Here is a 15,993-nt window from a genome sequence, read left to right on the forward strand (position 1 = left end):
CTCTTTCGTAAGTTCGTAAGCAAACCGGTTTACCCGATTAAATGAGGTCTTTAATTCCTTAGTTCTTTTGTGTATGGTGTGGGCTCCCCAATTCAATTTTTATTACTCAAGAAAACATATGCAGCAAGGTATGAGACGGAGAGAAACCCCCCCCCCGCTTTGTGTTGGTCATTGTCTCGTAGGAATCTGGGGAATTCCTTTCAGACATCTTGGGGGGGATGTGTTAAGTAACAATAGTCTGGAATGTGTATAGGGATTGGACATGTTGAGGGGGTACCCCTCGGTCTCAATTCTTGCTGGGTATATAAAAAAGCATTTCCGGATTAATGTAGGTGGGGAGGGTCCACTTATTAGATATGTAGCAGCGTGTGCCTGTAGGATCCTCTTGCGCTCTTTGACCCAACCAAGCATAACGCGTTAATACGTCAACCGCGCAAATGAAACAGAATTCTTAAAACGAGTGCGCATATCCTCCGTGGACCAAATGAGCAAAATTGTGTGTGTTTACACGCCACCCGGCGACCAGCGGTTTAAAATAATTTTAAGGAATCGATCCATAGACTGGTTCGTTGTACCTGTACGGAAAGCAAGTAACGTTGTGCCTTTAAACTTCTTCAAATTGACAAATTCCTGAGATGAAATATCCTCAAGATTATTTGAACCGGTACTGTTGTTCACGTTTTCAACGAACGTAAGTCGGCTAGCGAAACCTTTTAAAATAAAAACCATAATTATATTATTGTGAAACTGTTCCACCAAGTTGTGGTGATTAGTGCGGCGCTTTGTCACACCTTATCTCAGGATTGCAGAGAAAAGTGCACTGTTCACGGATGACATAGCCAAGAATTTATGTTGAAAAATTGGACAGCTGAAAACGTGCTGTGCCACCGTACTTAAGTGCTGACATTTCGGATGGCCCGTTTACATTATGCAAAGACTCTCCAAATTACAATATTTCCCCTACCTCCACGGTTTTGACAGCCCAGTAAAACATTTCCACGGACGAATGGTGTCGACAAATTAAAGAAAACATTCGTTCAGCCCACGTTTTGTTTCGTCCCGGGCGGAACAAGACGACATATACCTCAGTCCAACGCCAAAGGTACCGGACGTACGTGCTTAATCAACAAATGCTGAACAGTGTTCTCCGGACAGCAGTTAAATTAATTTGGTATGACGTTTCAAAGTCAGTGATCTAGCCGTTCACATTCTGAGAATTATAGTGGAACATCCCCATTTTAACTTTTTGTAATTGGTGCTTGTTTTTCTGTTTTATTCCCTATTTCATTTTATAATAAAAGTGTGACGTCATCAATATAGAGGCCTATTTATTCTTATTTCTTCCCCTCTAGGCCACCGTAATGTGTGACATCGTTGTGTTGTACCTGCTGAAGAAACGTAACATCTACAAAGAATGCAAATATCAGAATGTCAACCCGGTCACGGATGATGGCTATGAGGTGACAAACCATACATGGCTAATCGATGAGTTTTACAGAAGAACATATTGAATACCAAAATTCTATTTTCCTTTATTGGTCATTGATGAATTATGGATGTCAACTTACATAATAATGGGCGAAGTCACTGGAGATCCGGTCTATTCATCGATATTTAAATACTTGTTAGGTTATCGCTTGCATAAGTAGAATTGGAATGACTGATCATTCACATTAAGATAAAGAAGAGGCTAAACTGGTTTTATAATCTTCTTTTGAGTCATGAGCTAAAACTTCGGTGAGTAGCTTAAAGGAGCTCAAATTTCAAGGGTGAAACCATGGTCTAATTCTGGAGAAATACCCAAGGGGGTTCCTTCATATGAAATAAAAAAATAAAATCTATAGTGAAATGCTCTTTTCAGCTTCTTCATTTTCTGATCGGGGAGAGTAATTGTAGTGAGGTACAGTCCTGGACTCAAAGCCTTTCCCCGACCAATTTTCTCGCGGTTGCACCTCTGCTTAAACCTTACATGGTAACTAAACTAAATGTCAATTTGGATCTTCCGTAGGTTCCCGCCCTACGAACCTTTTCCAAAGCCGACGGGAACAGTGCCATTTTTCCGCTCCGTCGCATATCTTACGACGGCAACTCGATGGACGTGGGCAAGCGATACGCGACGGCATACCTGGACTCCAGCGCCGACAACGATCGAAACAGCTAAAACCATGAACATTTTGTATCATTATATAGACAATTATGATAAAAACAGCCAATCAGTTTGTATTTTCGTGGAACTAAAATTGCCAATTGGACAGAAATGATGAGAAAAAAGTTTAGAGATGAGTGGAAATTGTGTGATTTTTGCGTGAGTTTTGGTTTGTTGATTTTGTGTGTGTGCGTGCTGTTTGTTTTGTTTTTTTACTCCATTCTAGAAGTATTATTTCATCACTGTAAATACCATCTGGCGTTATGGTGTTAAATAGCAAATAGTTTATTTGATTTGAGATCTTTGCCATGTTTAACATGAAATATAATACATGCAAACTGTTCTTGTGCTGTCATTTAGATGGCCATTTTGTGCACTCTCAGACTGGTTGAAAGTTCCTAGTTTCACATCGCTTCACATTTTGTAGCGACTGCGGCACCATGGCATTCGTAGTGTACCTTCATCAGATTTTCGAATAATATCTTTATTGGTGAAATACTTTCATATTTTTGTGAAGTTCCAAGACACTGTTCCAATAACAATCGCGCATAGTGCTACTTATTTTGTAATGATAATGATTCCATCGTGACTTTTCTTCCGATTCAATTGAAGGTTTGCCTTTATTTATTAAATGCTCTACAGGAATTTGTTGATATTGTAAAAATACATCTGGTGATGCATGTTTTTATTTGAAAGCCAGTGCCATCGTTTACGTGCAGAATTAAGGTAGCTCAGATTTCTGCAATTTGACTATACAGATATACACACTGCACTTAATGTACAACTGTAATTTTTGAAAACTAATTGTACATAGAGAGTGTGCAAAAGTACACAAAACATGTCGGTGAAGAGGTTATTACCTAATGAACGAAGGAGCAGATTTTAAATAAATCGGGTATACATTAACGTTAATTCCGACTAAGGACATTTGTACACTTGGGGCGTATTGTAAACGGGCAAAACAACATTGTGCTTTTGCATCCTTGGAGTCATTAGAACGATTACAGTGCTTACTTATTTACATTTATTGATACCATGAAATTATTATGAAACAGAACCAAGAACAACTATTTGATTCAGTGCAATTGAAGTGAAGGAGGCGATTTCAAAGGATTCACTTAGTTTTCATGAGAGAAGGCTAGAACTTCGATTTCGCAAGATGTATATTAGTTCCCTTTAGAAAGGTAGGCAACACCATTTAGTGAATTATTTGTTCCAGTGTCATCGATTATTAAGTGAAAAAAAAATTGTAATTGCACCGACCACTCATATAACGATATGGGGTAAAACTACTGCGCGTTTTACTTAATTAACGTTTTATTGGAAGCGTCATTTTATTGTCTTCCCTCTATGAAGATTGTAATATACCGAGCCACAGCTTGTAATCCAGACAGCTGGTTAGTCGCTTAAAGGTTTCGTCTACACCCTTGATGTTGGAGTGCTAGTCTAACCACGTCATTACCGAGAAATTCGGGTCCAATTTTTTATCATGCTTATACCGTAAAAAGAATTTCTAATATACACAAAACAGAATTCTTGAGTAATGGTTAGCGCAATAAGCATGTCAGCAAGGATTATGAATTTGTCCACTTCTAACCTGTATGTTTTCTGAGTTTATATGGAACACGCTCAGGATTTCTGTCCGTAATGGATAATTAAAAGATGATTAACGCAGAATTTCCTGAGCAGTGCGGTGAAACTGCACCGTAGCCGTGGTTTTGACTGTTCAAAACCTGCAAAATCACACAATCCTACGTAGTAACCAAAGCACCTTCTTTGAAACTCTGAGCTGATAGATTAAGATTGTTTGGTGGCTGACGCATTAAGTCAGGTTTTTCAAAAGGAACACTTTGTTTCGTCCCTTAAACCAACAGGATGTAGCTGGTTTATACTGAAAGCTGTGAAACGTCGGGCAAACCAAGAGTGGTTTCTTTATTCATGTAATAGGCCTACATCCCTAAATGTTTCTGAAGGTAGTCCTAATGCTTTGATGACAGTTCCAAAGATTGTTGTGTCGTCCATACTTAACCCGTTTAACCTGTTTATTACGACAAAGGTGCTTGTATTTTTTTAATTTGTTGTTTTGTGGCTGTAAAAGCCCAGTTGTGATAATGTGTAATGACTGGGAGTTTGCAAATACTATTACGGTTAATAATGTTGATAGAGTCTCCATTATATTTTCCTATAAGGCCAACAAAGAAGGAATAGTAGGGATTTCAGATGAAATTTAGACGAAATTTATGATCCTGCAGGAAACCAATTCTCTTGAGTGGAAAGAGGCAAACAGGGGTAAAGTAACTTTCCAAAGGTCACAACGCATGCTCATAGCTTAGATTCGAGCCCGTTATACCAGGCAAGATATGGGACGGAGGGGTACCCCCTCCCTTACCTGTCCAATACCTATATCCACTGTAGACTATGGTTATCTAACACCCCCCCCCAAAGTCTGTAAAGAATTCCTGAGATTCTGATCAAACAATAACCAACAAAAAGGCAGGGGGTCCTCTCCTTCCCATATTTTGCTTCAAATGGAGCCCGTGGCCCTCCCTACAATAACCCAATCACTAGGTCATTAATCAATGCCACCAGTCATCTTTTGAGCCAATTTAAGAAATTTGGAATTGAAGTTTTCCTTTCCAAATTCAGAGCATTACCTTCATTGAATTAATCTGTAGGGCCAACCTACTAATTTGTCTTTGTCACTACGTCTGGTGTATTTATTTATGTGAAATATGTATATAAAACACGTTCATTTAATTAAATATTAGTGCTCGTGTGTGTTCTTATATTGGAGACAAAGGCTGGCTAATACGAAAGGGAAGCGCTCTAAATGGCGGTGAACCCAACCATGCCAGCGGGATGCAATTTTTTCGTTGCTTTTATCTTCAAAGTTTATTAAATAATAAGGGTAAACTATATCCCCCTTAGAATATGGAAAAATAAGAGGACGTACCAGGTGCTACCCCTGTGGACCCGACTGTTACCGAAATGCGCTATTATTAAAGTCCAAACGGGTATAAGTGTAGCAAATAACCCTATGTTAGAAGGGTATCAAGGCATCCCTTCAAACTGATGAAAAATTTCCCGAGTAGTTTTCCCTGAAATCGATAGATGGTGGTGTCGCAGACGCAGGTACACGTGCTGGACCTATGGCTCGTCAATATACACTTCTCGTTGCTGAAAAAATACTGTGTGAATAGCCAGGAGAACCTTTAGAATAAAGACCAATTATTGGGCATGGACGCGGCCCTCGGGGATCGTCGCAAGCAACAGGAGATGGGGGAAATCCACTTCTGTGAGTGATTTGAAGCCAGAGGGCGCTCTAGGGGCGAGAATGTGCAGTTTTAAATTAAGTTCATGGTGCATGGTCAGTGCCACATGAATCACAGTCTTTTGGCGTTATGTATTTCAGATTGCGTCTTCTAATACCACCAATAAAAGAACTCTCCCACTTACCACTCGCTTAAATAATGTATATGAACATGCATACTGAATTTGAAAAGCAAGTGCTTGTTGCACTTCGGAAACATCTACATGTACAAGTTAACTACCCCATTAATGTATATTCGAATTAAGGAATTATATCCCAGGGGCGGATCCAGGATATTTTGGGGGAAAGTGTCAGGCCGGGATTTTTTTTGTGCGTTTTTGTGGAAAAGGGGGAACGATGGTGAAACATTAAATGACATACACGAGTAACACTCAACTTGTGCACAAGAATCTCGGTGGATGCTTTCTTGTTTTTCGATCTTCCTTATATTTTTTTAAACATTATTTTGCCCTTTAAACTTTTTTTTTGTCTCAGAGCGGGGGGTTTAGACATCTGAATCTGCGCCTGTATCCGTAGTCAAAGGTCGTCCAAGGACAATGTAGGGACTGGGAACCTATTTAGTTTGTAACATTGCTTGACTGACTACGTTTTGTTCAACTTTTCACCATAAATTTTGGAAATGAATATAACAGGACATTTTTGCCTACGACTCATTGGTATGAGCTCCACTGTAGTGGTAATGTCATTGCCATTATTCACCCTAATGTACCTGAGCGTAATCTGAACATTCGTTTCTCAGACTTTCAAACTCACAGAGGAACCTTTCTTCACATCCCTCAACTGTCAAGGTCCTGTGACTGATACCCTTTCTTTAGCGATCCAGATTGCAGAAAGCAAAGTTGAATAATGGGTCAGCATGCAATGGTCCCAAATTTCTGTTTGAAAACACGTCCGGCGATGAGTAAATTCATAACGCAACAGTGCTGAGTAAACAATAGAACCAATATCTCGGTAAAAAGATGACGTAACATGTGGTTGAAATGAGGGTTGGTACAGTTTGCCCATTTTCATGAGCAGAAAAGGGGAAATGTTGTCACATGGGTATACTTCATACCCAACTGTATTGTACAAATTTGTAACATAATAATGGGTAAATGTTACCCGTAACAATGTCGTCTTTATTTCTCCTTTACAGAATCGCAACAAAATACTTTTATTGGAATTTACTGGTCAAAGAGCAGAATTTAAAAAGCCACCGTTGGTTTTAAAAATGGCCCTTTGAAGACGCTAGATCTGCACCCAGAGCTCGATTGACCGTACATTGTAGTATTGAGTGCATCTTGACCGTCCTGCGTTGGCCCTTGTCGGCCAATGAATTCAACACTTATTAACTCGTGCTGTGTGGACAGGCAGCGATTCCACTAACAGGATGTGATTCGTGGCAATTATCTGCGGCGCATCGTGACGTTCAGTATACCTAGAGGCCTGATTTTCCAAGCTAACCGATGTAAGGCGAGGTGAGGAGACACTTGAAGTAACGAACGAAATGCGCACCGATTTCAGGATTTTCATAAAACCAATTAATTAACAGCATGGTCTGAATTGCGGTATCCCCAAACATCGTTAGGGTCGTCTTTAACGTTCACTTTTGTCTATAGTGTTGCATACTGGATTATTCAAATGCTAATAGACACAAAATAACGTATCCAGAACCCCACAAGAAAGTATTAGCCACAGTCCAAATTGTACTGAAGAACATCTTTGAGTATCGATTTTATAAGGCAAAATATTTACTTTCAGAACGGGAAATATTATTGGTAAGCATATATAGTGTTGCATACTGGATTATTCAAATGCTAATAGACACAAAATAACGTATCCAGAACCCCACAAGAAGGTATTAGCCACAGTCTAAATTGTACTGAAGAACATCTTTGAGTATCGATTTTATAAGGCAAAATATTTACTTTCAGAACGGGAAATATTATTGGTAAGCATATATAGTCCATATACAAAATGCATAGAATGAAATCATATCAGCTCGCTTTGTGCTGGTCTTAAAGGGAAAAAATGCAAGACGATACTCCCAAGTTGGCATTAAGAGCAACGTGTCTCCTACTAGGAAACGTTTATATTTTATGCGGAGGCAGTGTTTTATTTCGACTATTCTCCCCGAAAGAAACTATTTCCAATACATCATGGTCGAGAGGGAATAATACGGTAAGATATTTTTATGCATATCGGACGACATGCGAAGTTATCGCTGTCCAGATCTTCTTACGGCGGACAAGACAAGAGTCATTAACCCCATCCCTCTGGGCCTAACACTGCTCTCCCCGAGCTGCTGAAGGGATCTTCGTGTGGATGTATATTTTATACGATTCAAGGTGAATGATACCGCTTGTGGTAAATGCAGTCCCTATGCGCGCGAATCGAGAATTATACTCGTGTTACATCCCACCTCATAAAAAATTTCCACATATTCCTGCAGGTTACACTGATTGGTAACCGAAAAGTCATTTACTTGATAACAACCCGTATATTTTTGGGCTGAAACAGGTGTTCACATAACTTGTCTTACAAGACCACGAACGTTATGATGAGAACAGTGAAAGTTAGGGTAAGAGTTCAGAGGACAGGAAAAAAGATCGTCGCTATGGTTATATGGAGAAAAAAGAGAAAGCAAAGGCTTGTAACAATATTAAAAAAGAAAGCATCGGTCGACAGGAGTTTGGAGCATTTCTGAATCATGCAGATTCTAACAAGTGCATAGGCTGTGTACTTTGACACACCTTTATGAAAGATCACTTTGAGAAAGGCATACTCTTTTCAACAACATTTCAATGAAAACAAAGGTAACAAAGCTGGTGGAATAAAAACAATGGTGTGGTCGTCTCTCTTTCAGCTAAAGAAGATTGACTGTTCTGACAAGGTTCTTCCACAGACATGCTTATTACTATCCCAAGTGTTGTTATGCCTCTTGTTTTTGGTCTTCTCTGTTTGCTTGTGTTCATGCAAATAATTCCGTTTTTCCCATTTCCAATCAGTGTTATAATGATGATGCTTTTTAGAGCGATTGTTTATACTGTTAATTCCATTTTCCATATTCTGCAAGGAAAACAACGTAAAGCATCGTCACAGTGTTTAAACTACGCCTATGACGTCATCCTATTCAGCAGGTCGATTCTCATAAAGAATCATAGTACAGTTTAAGAATGTACGGTTTTCTTTAAAATATTGACGGATCAAAAGTGACTTGATAAATACAGAAAAAGCAGTTGTGACATTGAATTATTACAACATCAAGTACAATGAGAAACGCTTTTAACAGTTAAGTGCATCGTTCGAAACGTTCTACGAGTTGATGTTCTCTCTGCATTTTTCGGTTTGCCACGCTAATTATTTTGTTTTAGGTTTGGTGGCGATTACAGATTTTCCTTTGCAGCGAAACACGCCTTCCATTTCAGTTATATTTTCTACCATGTCTTTGTAAATTTTGTACATACTCCTTCCATTTCATTTTTTCATACTTTTTTCATTTTACTTAGGGCCTATACGTTAATTGTAACGTATAATTTTTAGTTCATTTTTGTCTGTTTTTCTTTTCAAAATTTGCATTTAGCCAGTTCATTTAAATTTAACCTCAGTTTTAACTTGTCCTCTGTTATTGATAATTTAAACTCAATATGTAAAGATCTCTTTTAGTTAATACATTTTATTACTTACTGATAGAAATTTAGTTATTTTATTAGTTATTTAATCTTATTACTAGGTCCAGTTTTACTTCAACGAACATGTTTAACGTTTATGTTTCTTGTCTTTTTAGTTTTCAAAGGATCCATTGTCTTTGCATTTTTACAGTTTATGCACTTTATCTTTTGTTTTATACTTGGTCGTTTTAGTTCCTGGGTCCCTCGTTTGGTCTTTATAAGTGTTTTAATGTCAAAATTGGAATGCTGCTTATTACTTGCAGTCATTTAATTTATTTTTTTATAGATAAAGTTACATTTGCTGTTTCGTTCTTTTCGACATTTCCTTTACATAATGAGTACTTTTGTTGACCATAGTAGTTCGTATTACTCCGCTCTTTATTCTTTTACTCTTATATTTACAGTTTATACATTTAAAAATAATAACATTGTATATTTTTCTATTGTATACACTTATTTTATGTAATTGTTTATATTTTTCTTATTATTACAGGGCCTCCAAGGATAGTAGTTTCTTAACTGTTGGGTCTACCCCGTTTAAATAAAACTACAAATAAATAAGAATAATTTCAACCGTGATGATTCCTGTTTAACTTTACAGAACAGAAAAATCTTTTAGGAACTTACCTATCCTTATTTCCCTGATGAAACTCCATTGCAACTGCGTGTATTTTCAAAGCGAAACAATTCCTTACGGTGACCGAGGGATTTCGGTATGAGTAACCTTTAAAGGAGGTCTTTGACGAGGCAGTGAACCGTGGTTCCCACATTAGCCGCTCAGTCATATTGGCATCATTTGATAACTTGAGTTATGTATATTTCCACCGCAGACTTATACATGTAAATCCTTTGGACTTGCCAGGTAGTAATGATAGTGTGTATGTCCTACGATTCACTGATGGTGCTGACTGCATGTCTCTGTACACAGTGTGTGACTCGATAAGCATGCACCGTGCATGTGAACGAAAAAAAAAATGGTTGCGCATCCAGCCAGAGAGTTCCACAATTAACAGTTTAGGCCGGGAATAAAGCACATTCAAATGTACATAGCTTTATTCAACGCTGGACAATAGATCGAACTCATCTCACAGCTCAAAGCATTTGTAAAACCTTTTTGTTCACTTTTACGGCGGAAAATAGTGGGGGGAGGGACGCGGTTTAATTCCGTGAAACTCAAAGAGGCGATATTTTTTTTTCTTCATTTTTTTCTCGTCGTTTCTGTTAACATACCCTCGACTTCTTGAATTTTGCACGGAAGACCAGCGGGTTTCGGAAACGTTGATTACATCATTGCCCACGTGCATGTAGACTAGTCAGTCGAATATTGATCACGTGCCTTTGTGCAAACCTGCATGCGCAAGGCCAAGTTACGTTGATGCGAACTCCTCACCTCTGATGAACCCCTATCATAATTCTCAGAAACATCACAATTTTGTTCGTTTCTCTTCCGACGGCACCTTTGATCAATTTCAGATGCATTATTAGTGCAATCGAAATTTTGCAATCCCATAACACTAATACTTGCCAATTTCGATCTGTTCATGTCAAAATTTAATCGTTTACCATGTTGTACATTATTTTTTAGCGACCTCGACATTTTTAATCAATTCACCACCAAGAGTTCGAAGAAGGAGAATGGCCAGAATTATTAACTACTCTAATGTAGCATTTTGAAAGGAACATATTAATAGCATGGGCCAAACTGGGACAAGCTACATTAATAAAAACAGAACACTCCTTACTTGAATTCAGACACAAGGATTCCGAGGGCTCGGCAGAGGTTGTCTAGAGCTCCGTTGGTGTTCTTTTCATATGGTCCTAATCTCTAGGATGCAGCGCTAAAATGTAGCTGATTGTGCCACTGAGCATCTGGAAGCTTGCAATTAAATTAAGTCTTCACTTTGTCACTCACTAATTGTCCCGGCTGTTGTATGACAACTGGACTGCTGAAGGAGATTAGACACCAATGATACGGAGTAAATCGATCGATGACACCAGCCTCATGGGGCTTTCCCTTTATTTTTAGGTTTCATTTTTCAATTTGAATTTTATTTTTCATGTTGTCAAGTTGGATAGTGCATCGTAGTTGACTGTACTTCGTTGGTCTCAGTGAGATCCCTGCATACATACTGATGGCGGGATTACTAAACGTCTTCCCAGGCGATTTTAAACTTTCGCCGTTCCATTTGATATTCAATTTGATATTCAAAATTATTCCATTTCACGTTGAGTGTTTCATCAAATGTGATTTTCAGCTTCTGTGAGGAGGTTTAGGAAATTCCCATTTTATTAAATTCGCTTTAAATGTCGTTTCTGTAGAAACAAAAGGTACTGATTTAATAAAAGCATCAGCAAATTATATTAATGCTCGTTTGAATTCGCAGAGAAAAGTACCAGGTGTGTGAATTCGCTCTCAGGCGTGCAAAATAAAGAAGGCTTTGAACTTTCATTGGGAAATATTCGTTTGACTACAATTAAAGCCTAAAATCTCTGCGTGCCGAATGAACTATAAATATATACCATGGGAGACTATGAAGACCATAAAATCAAACACAAGGAGCGTTATGTCTCAGTGGAAAGTACGCCCGAGAATACTGAATGTAGGCCTAATGATAAAAGGGAGAAAGCCACATTAAGAAATACTACACATGCACATGAGCCAATTGTCTTGTTTAGAGAAACAAAAACGTTTAAAAAAATAATTTGACACGATTTGAAGACAAACAATAAAATTATTAGGATTACAGAAACTGAAAAATATCAATCTAAAGTGGCATACCAAAAAATACCTTACAATGTACATAAGATGTGAAAGTTACTCTCCTTAGTGGCTTCCACGAGTGGAATAATCCCGTGTACAGAGGGAGAAATCGAAGCTAACCAAACGGACCCAATATCCGATTGAAAGAATGCTTCCAACAACGAGGCTGTGGCTAGACGTAACACGTACAACGATAGAAGCTGCTGAGCTGCCGGCAACCACTTCCTATAGACCTTTTTCACCCACGTGACTAAATGTAAACAATACCACCACGTGAAGATCGCCTTTAGCCACGGTGATTGCATATATTCCTACGGGCAGCTTCAACGACGTGCAAGCGCACGTGCGAACGCTGCATGCTTGTCTAGTTTATTTTGAATAAGTAGATTACCATTACAACAAGATGCATCATTACCATCACAACACGATGCACTCATTACCATCACAACACATCGCAGTCCAGTACGATCGTGACATCACCGGCAAAAGGTCTACATGACTTGAGTACGTTATACTCCCGGCTGAACCGGTTGATTCTGAGACATGGCCTTATGGCTACCGGTTCCACGGAAACTTCTCCCCAGCTTCCAACAAGACATTACAACACGAAAATATGAAGCTCGCTCTTCTTCCATCTCCTTGCATTGTCAGATAAAATCATAACTGCTATCTGCAGGTTAAACTAGAAGCAATATATTATGAACATCGACAGAAAACACAAACAGTGCGGGTGGACACCTGTTCCAGGTGTGCCCAAATTAATCCTTATCCCTCACTGACTGCTAAGGACAAGAACATCCGCAAATGAAGCGCAGCAGGTCGTGGTGGCCGAGTGGTTAAGGCGTTGGACTCGAAATCCAATGGGGGTTCCCCGCGCAGGTTCGAATCCTGTCCACGACGGTGTACTTTCTTTTTTTATGCACTAGGATGGGAGTGGTTTTAGAGAATTACATTTTCCTAGGCATAAGATGGGAAAGAAACGCGTCTTTCATCGGCCGGGCGTTGTGGCGTGCGCCTGTAATCCAGTGACTTTAGGAGGCCGGGGTTGGTGGATCGCATGAGGCTGGGATCCCTGCGAGATTCGTTCTGCTGTGACGATCGGGTGTCCGTGCCAAGCTCGGCATCGACATGGTAGGCCCGACGGAGGTTGGGACTTTGACCAGGTTGACTAAGGAGGGGCGCAACGGCCCAGGGCGGCGACGCAGCAGGCAAAAGCCCCCGTGTGGAGCGGTAGCTGGACCGCATCCGAGAATGGGAGACGACTCACAGCCTGGCCAAAAAGGCGAGACCCAATTCTTTTGAATAGGTTAATTTTTATTAACATCTTATGGAGTGGGACAATTCCAGCTTAAAGGACAGACCGCCTCAAAACCCTGTAGTTTTTATTCCCTCTGAGAGTTTTAAAAATATCTTTTTAATAAAATGTATCATCTCAAACAAAATCATGGTTTTAGGTTTGGTCGTTTTCCAATTTGGCTATTTTGTTTTGCAAATGCTTGTGCTTTCCTCGGTAAATTGTTTTGCTCACCACACAACTGCCATGCATTAAAGATCAGGTTTTGTTGATTTTTAAAGAGACTTGCGGTAAGATAAAACTCGTCCTACGTTTCACTTTCTATTGGCCTGTGTAGCAGATACTTGTGCCCCGGGGAGGGGATCTGGCGCGTTTAAACGTGACAGTGACAGTCTCTGGGGTACGGTACCCCAGGGTCGAGGAGACAGTGTAAGCGCATAAATATTCATGAAATGTCCTGCACATGTATTTCAACAACGCACAAAATTAACAAAAATCGATCATGACACCATTAACAATGAACAGTGATTTCATTCGAGAGCGCCCTCTAGAGAGTCATTACCCCTTCCCACAATCTGCACCTTACTGCTCAGGTCCACACATCAGACACCTGAAGAAAAATATGCTTCTCTTGAAACTGTGATGGGGCACAACAATGTGTGACTTGTCACCACAAAATAAGCTGAAAGTGGGAAATTTTTTGAAAATGAGATGGGCCTATTAATATTTTGGAATTCAGATGAAAAAGTGCTTTCAAACGGTATAGAACACATTATGGTAAAAGTAGCGTTCCAATGTTTCAACATTTCTGACCAGGTAAGAATACTACTGTCGTCAGAATTGGTAAGAAATTGGCATGTTCAATTAAATATGTGATCCTGTTAACATTTAGAAATGGAAATATTACAAAACCTAAAACTGACCTCCCCTCATCAATGGTGGACTTTTGAACCGTCACAATAGGAAAGAGAGGAGTGCAACTTTACATTATCTTTTTGTGACAGGTCGCATAATGTGTTGCACCTAAAGCTAAAGCCTACCTCAATGGTAGGGTATACTTTCGGAAGATTATACTGAATGAGAATCTTTAGTTTTCGACGTGTTTTCAGACCTTTTTTAGTTTTCGACACATTGTATCTCGAAGACCACGTTATCAAAAATAAATTTCATGAAAATGTCTGGAGTAATTTTTATGTATCATTTTGTCGATGCACCTTCAAAATGCTCCCAAACAAGACTTGAATCGTGTTCTATTTTGGAGAGTTAGACGGGTTCTTTGTCCCACAATTTATTGACAGTTGCCAGGATCGTTAGGCCAGGACCATGACTATGGGCAGAGCGCATGGTCCTTACCCCTCGAGTTATCATCATTAACCCTGATCACTACACCCACTGGACATTGTCTGAAGAAACAACGAACGAGAACTTCGTCGGCAGTGACATTTCTGATACGATTCGGCTTTCAAAAGACCCGAAAACCTCATTCTGTTGATCCACGTCTGTCGCAAGAATCCTGTCTCCAATAACCTGGACTTCATCAAAAACTCCAAACACGCATGCCTGACGCCGCTTTTATTAAATCCAAACAATCAAGCTTTAATTGGATCAGGTCTGTAGGAACTGCCTTAATAGTTCAGATTTTTCTGATAGGGGTAAAAAAGGGGGGATTTTTCTTCCTCTGATCCGACCCTGTGTATCATTTAACGCATACCCTTCTTTAGTTTCATCTTGACGGGAATGGATTTTTTTCTACGCCCACACACGGGACATTCCTGTTTGCTATATACCGAGGTGATTGGACGGACTTAGTAACTGTATATTACCGTGGGACACAATATCGACTAAAAATGCCAGCATGGAGATCCGGGGAAAGAAGGCTTACACTGGAGAAAGCGATACGCACAGGGAGCTGCCAATGACTTGGATTGTTTGCTTTCTCACCTCCCTTCTTTTTATTTCTTAACCGGACTAGGTGATTGACTACCTATATTTTGAATTCCCACATTCTTGGATGGAGCAGTGCTGACTTATTGTCAACTCTTCGTTGCGAACTTTTGGTCCACTCTTCGTTGCGAACTCTTTACGCCCCCGTCATACATCTGTAAAGTGCCAGCTGTCTCCTCCCCACATAAGATGTCACGATAAGATGTGACTCCTTGCAGTGCACGGCAACAGATAGCCAGCAAGGGAACCTCTCCACTCTTAGCATCGCAATTCAACCGTACAGGTCCAACCCTCATCGACAAGGCTGCGCGTTCCAAGGTTCTCCATCAAACGTGCTCATGATGGGCGAATGTTTACACAGATGCTTTTAGTTGATTCATGGAAGAATAAAACATCCTCCATAGTTCATTAAAGTCATGCACCTAACCGTTCACCATAACACTCGTGGTAATTCTTACCATGCTCCAATTGATCTACAAATAATCGAAAGCATCAATGCTTACCTCGCAGCAAATTCAAAAGAAGGTCATTTTGTATTGCACTGACAAAATTATGGAGGGTGGAGTCCGTGCTTTCTCTTTTTTATTTTCATATTTTTTTAATCTCCCGGCCAAAAGAATTACTGATACTCGCTCGAATTGCCGTGACTCGGCGGTAGTCTCGTGCCATTGCCCCCAGGAGGCCCGAGGGCGACATCCCCTGCTTCGTGTGGCAGGGAGACTGCATCCGCCGTTGCCCACTTTTTTCTCAATCGTCAATCGGCTGCAGTTTGTGCACAGCGAGTAACAGTAGCCGTGTGAGCAAAGTTGTACAAGGATATATGTACAGAGACTTTGTGTAGAGAACATTGTCCAGTAATTTATTTCA

General features: G+C 39.8%; 1 protein-coding gene and 2 non-coding genes across 6 annotated transcripts in view; all 3 read left to right on the forward strand.

Annotated features, from left to right (window-relative positions):
• The window catches only part of LOC110988842 (P2X purinoceptor 4-like), a 62,920-nt gene extending 58,012 nt beyond the window's left edge, over positions 1-4,908 (forward strand). For all 4 annotated transcript variants that reach the window (XM_022252742.2, XM_022252739.2, XM_022252741.2 and 1 more), the window contains 2 exons: positions 1,353-1,460; positions 2,009-4,908. In XM_022252742.2, the coding sequence (XP_022108434.1) occupies positions 1,353-1,460; positions 2,009-2,161 (261 nt within the window). In that variant the 3' untranslated portion in view covers positions 2,162-4,908. The remainder of the gene's footprint in view (positions 1-1,352; positions 1,461-2,008) is intronic.
• Positions 4,909-12,706: 7,798 nt separating this feature from the next.
• Trnas-cga (transfer RNA serine (anticodon CGA)) lies at positions 12,707-12,788 on the forward strand. The gene has a single exon. It is a non-coding gene; the product is annotated as a tRNA-Ser (tRNA).
• Positions 12,789-12,882: 94 nt separating this feature from the next.
• On the forward strand, positions 12,883-13,187 carry LOC147798225 (signal recognition particle RNA). The gene has a single exon (XR_015426580.1).
• Positions 13,188-15,993: the final 2,806 nt, after the last annotated feature.

The sequence above is a fragment of the Acanthaster planci genome, linkage group LG09 (genome assembly GCF_054643075.1).
Source record: "Acanthaster planci isolate LZ-2023a linkage group LG09, COTS_SCS, whole genome shotgun sequence".
Lineage (NCBI taxonomy): Eukaryota > Metazoa > Echinodermata > Asteroidea > Valvatida > Acanthasteridae > Acanthaster > Acanthaster planci.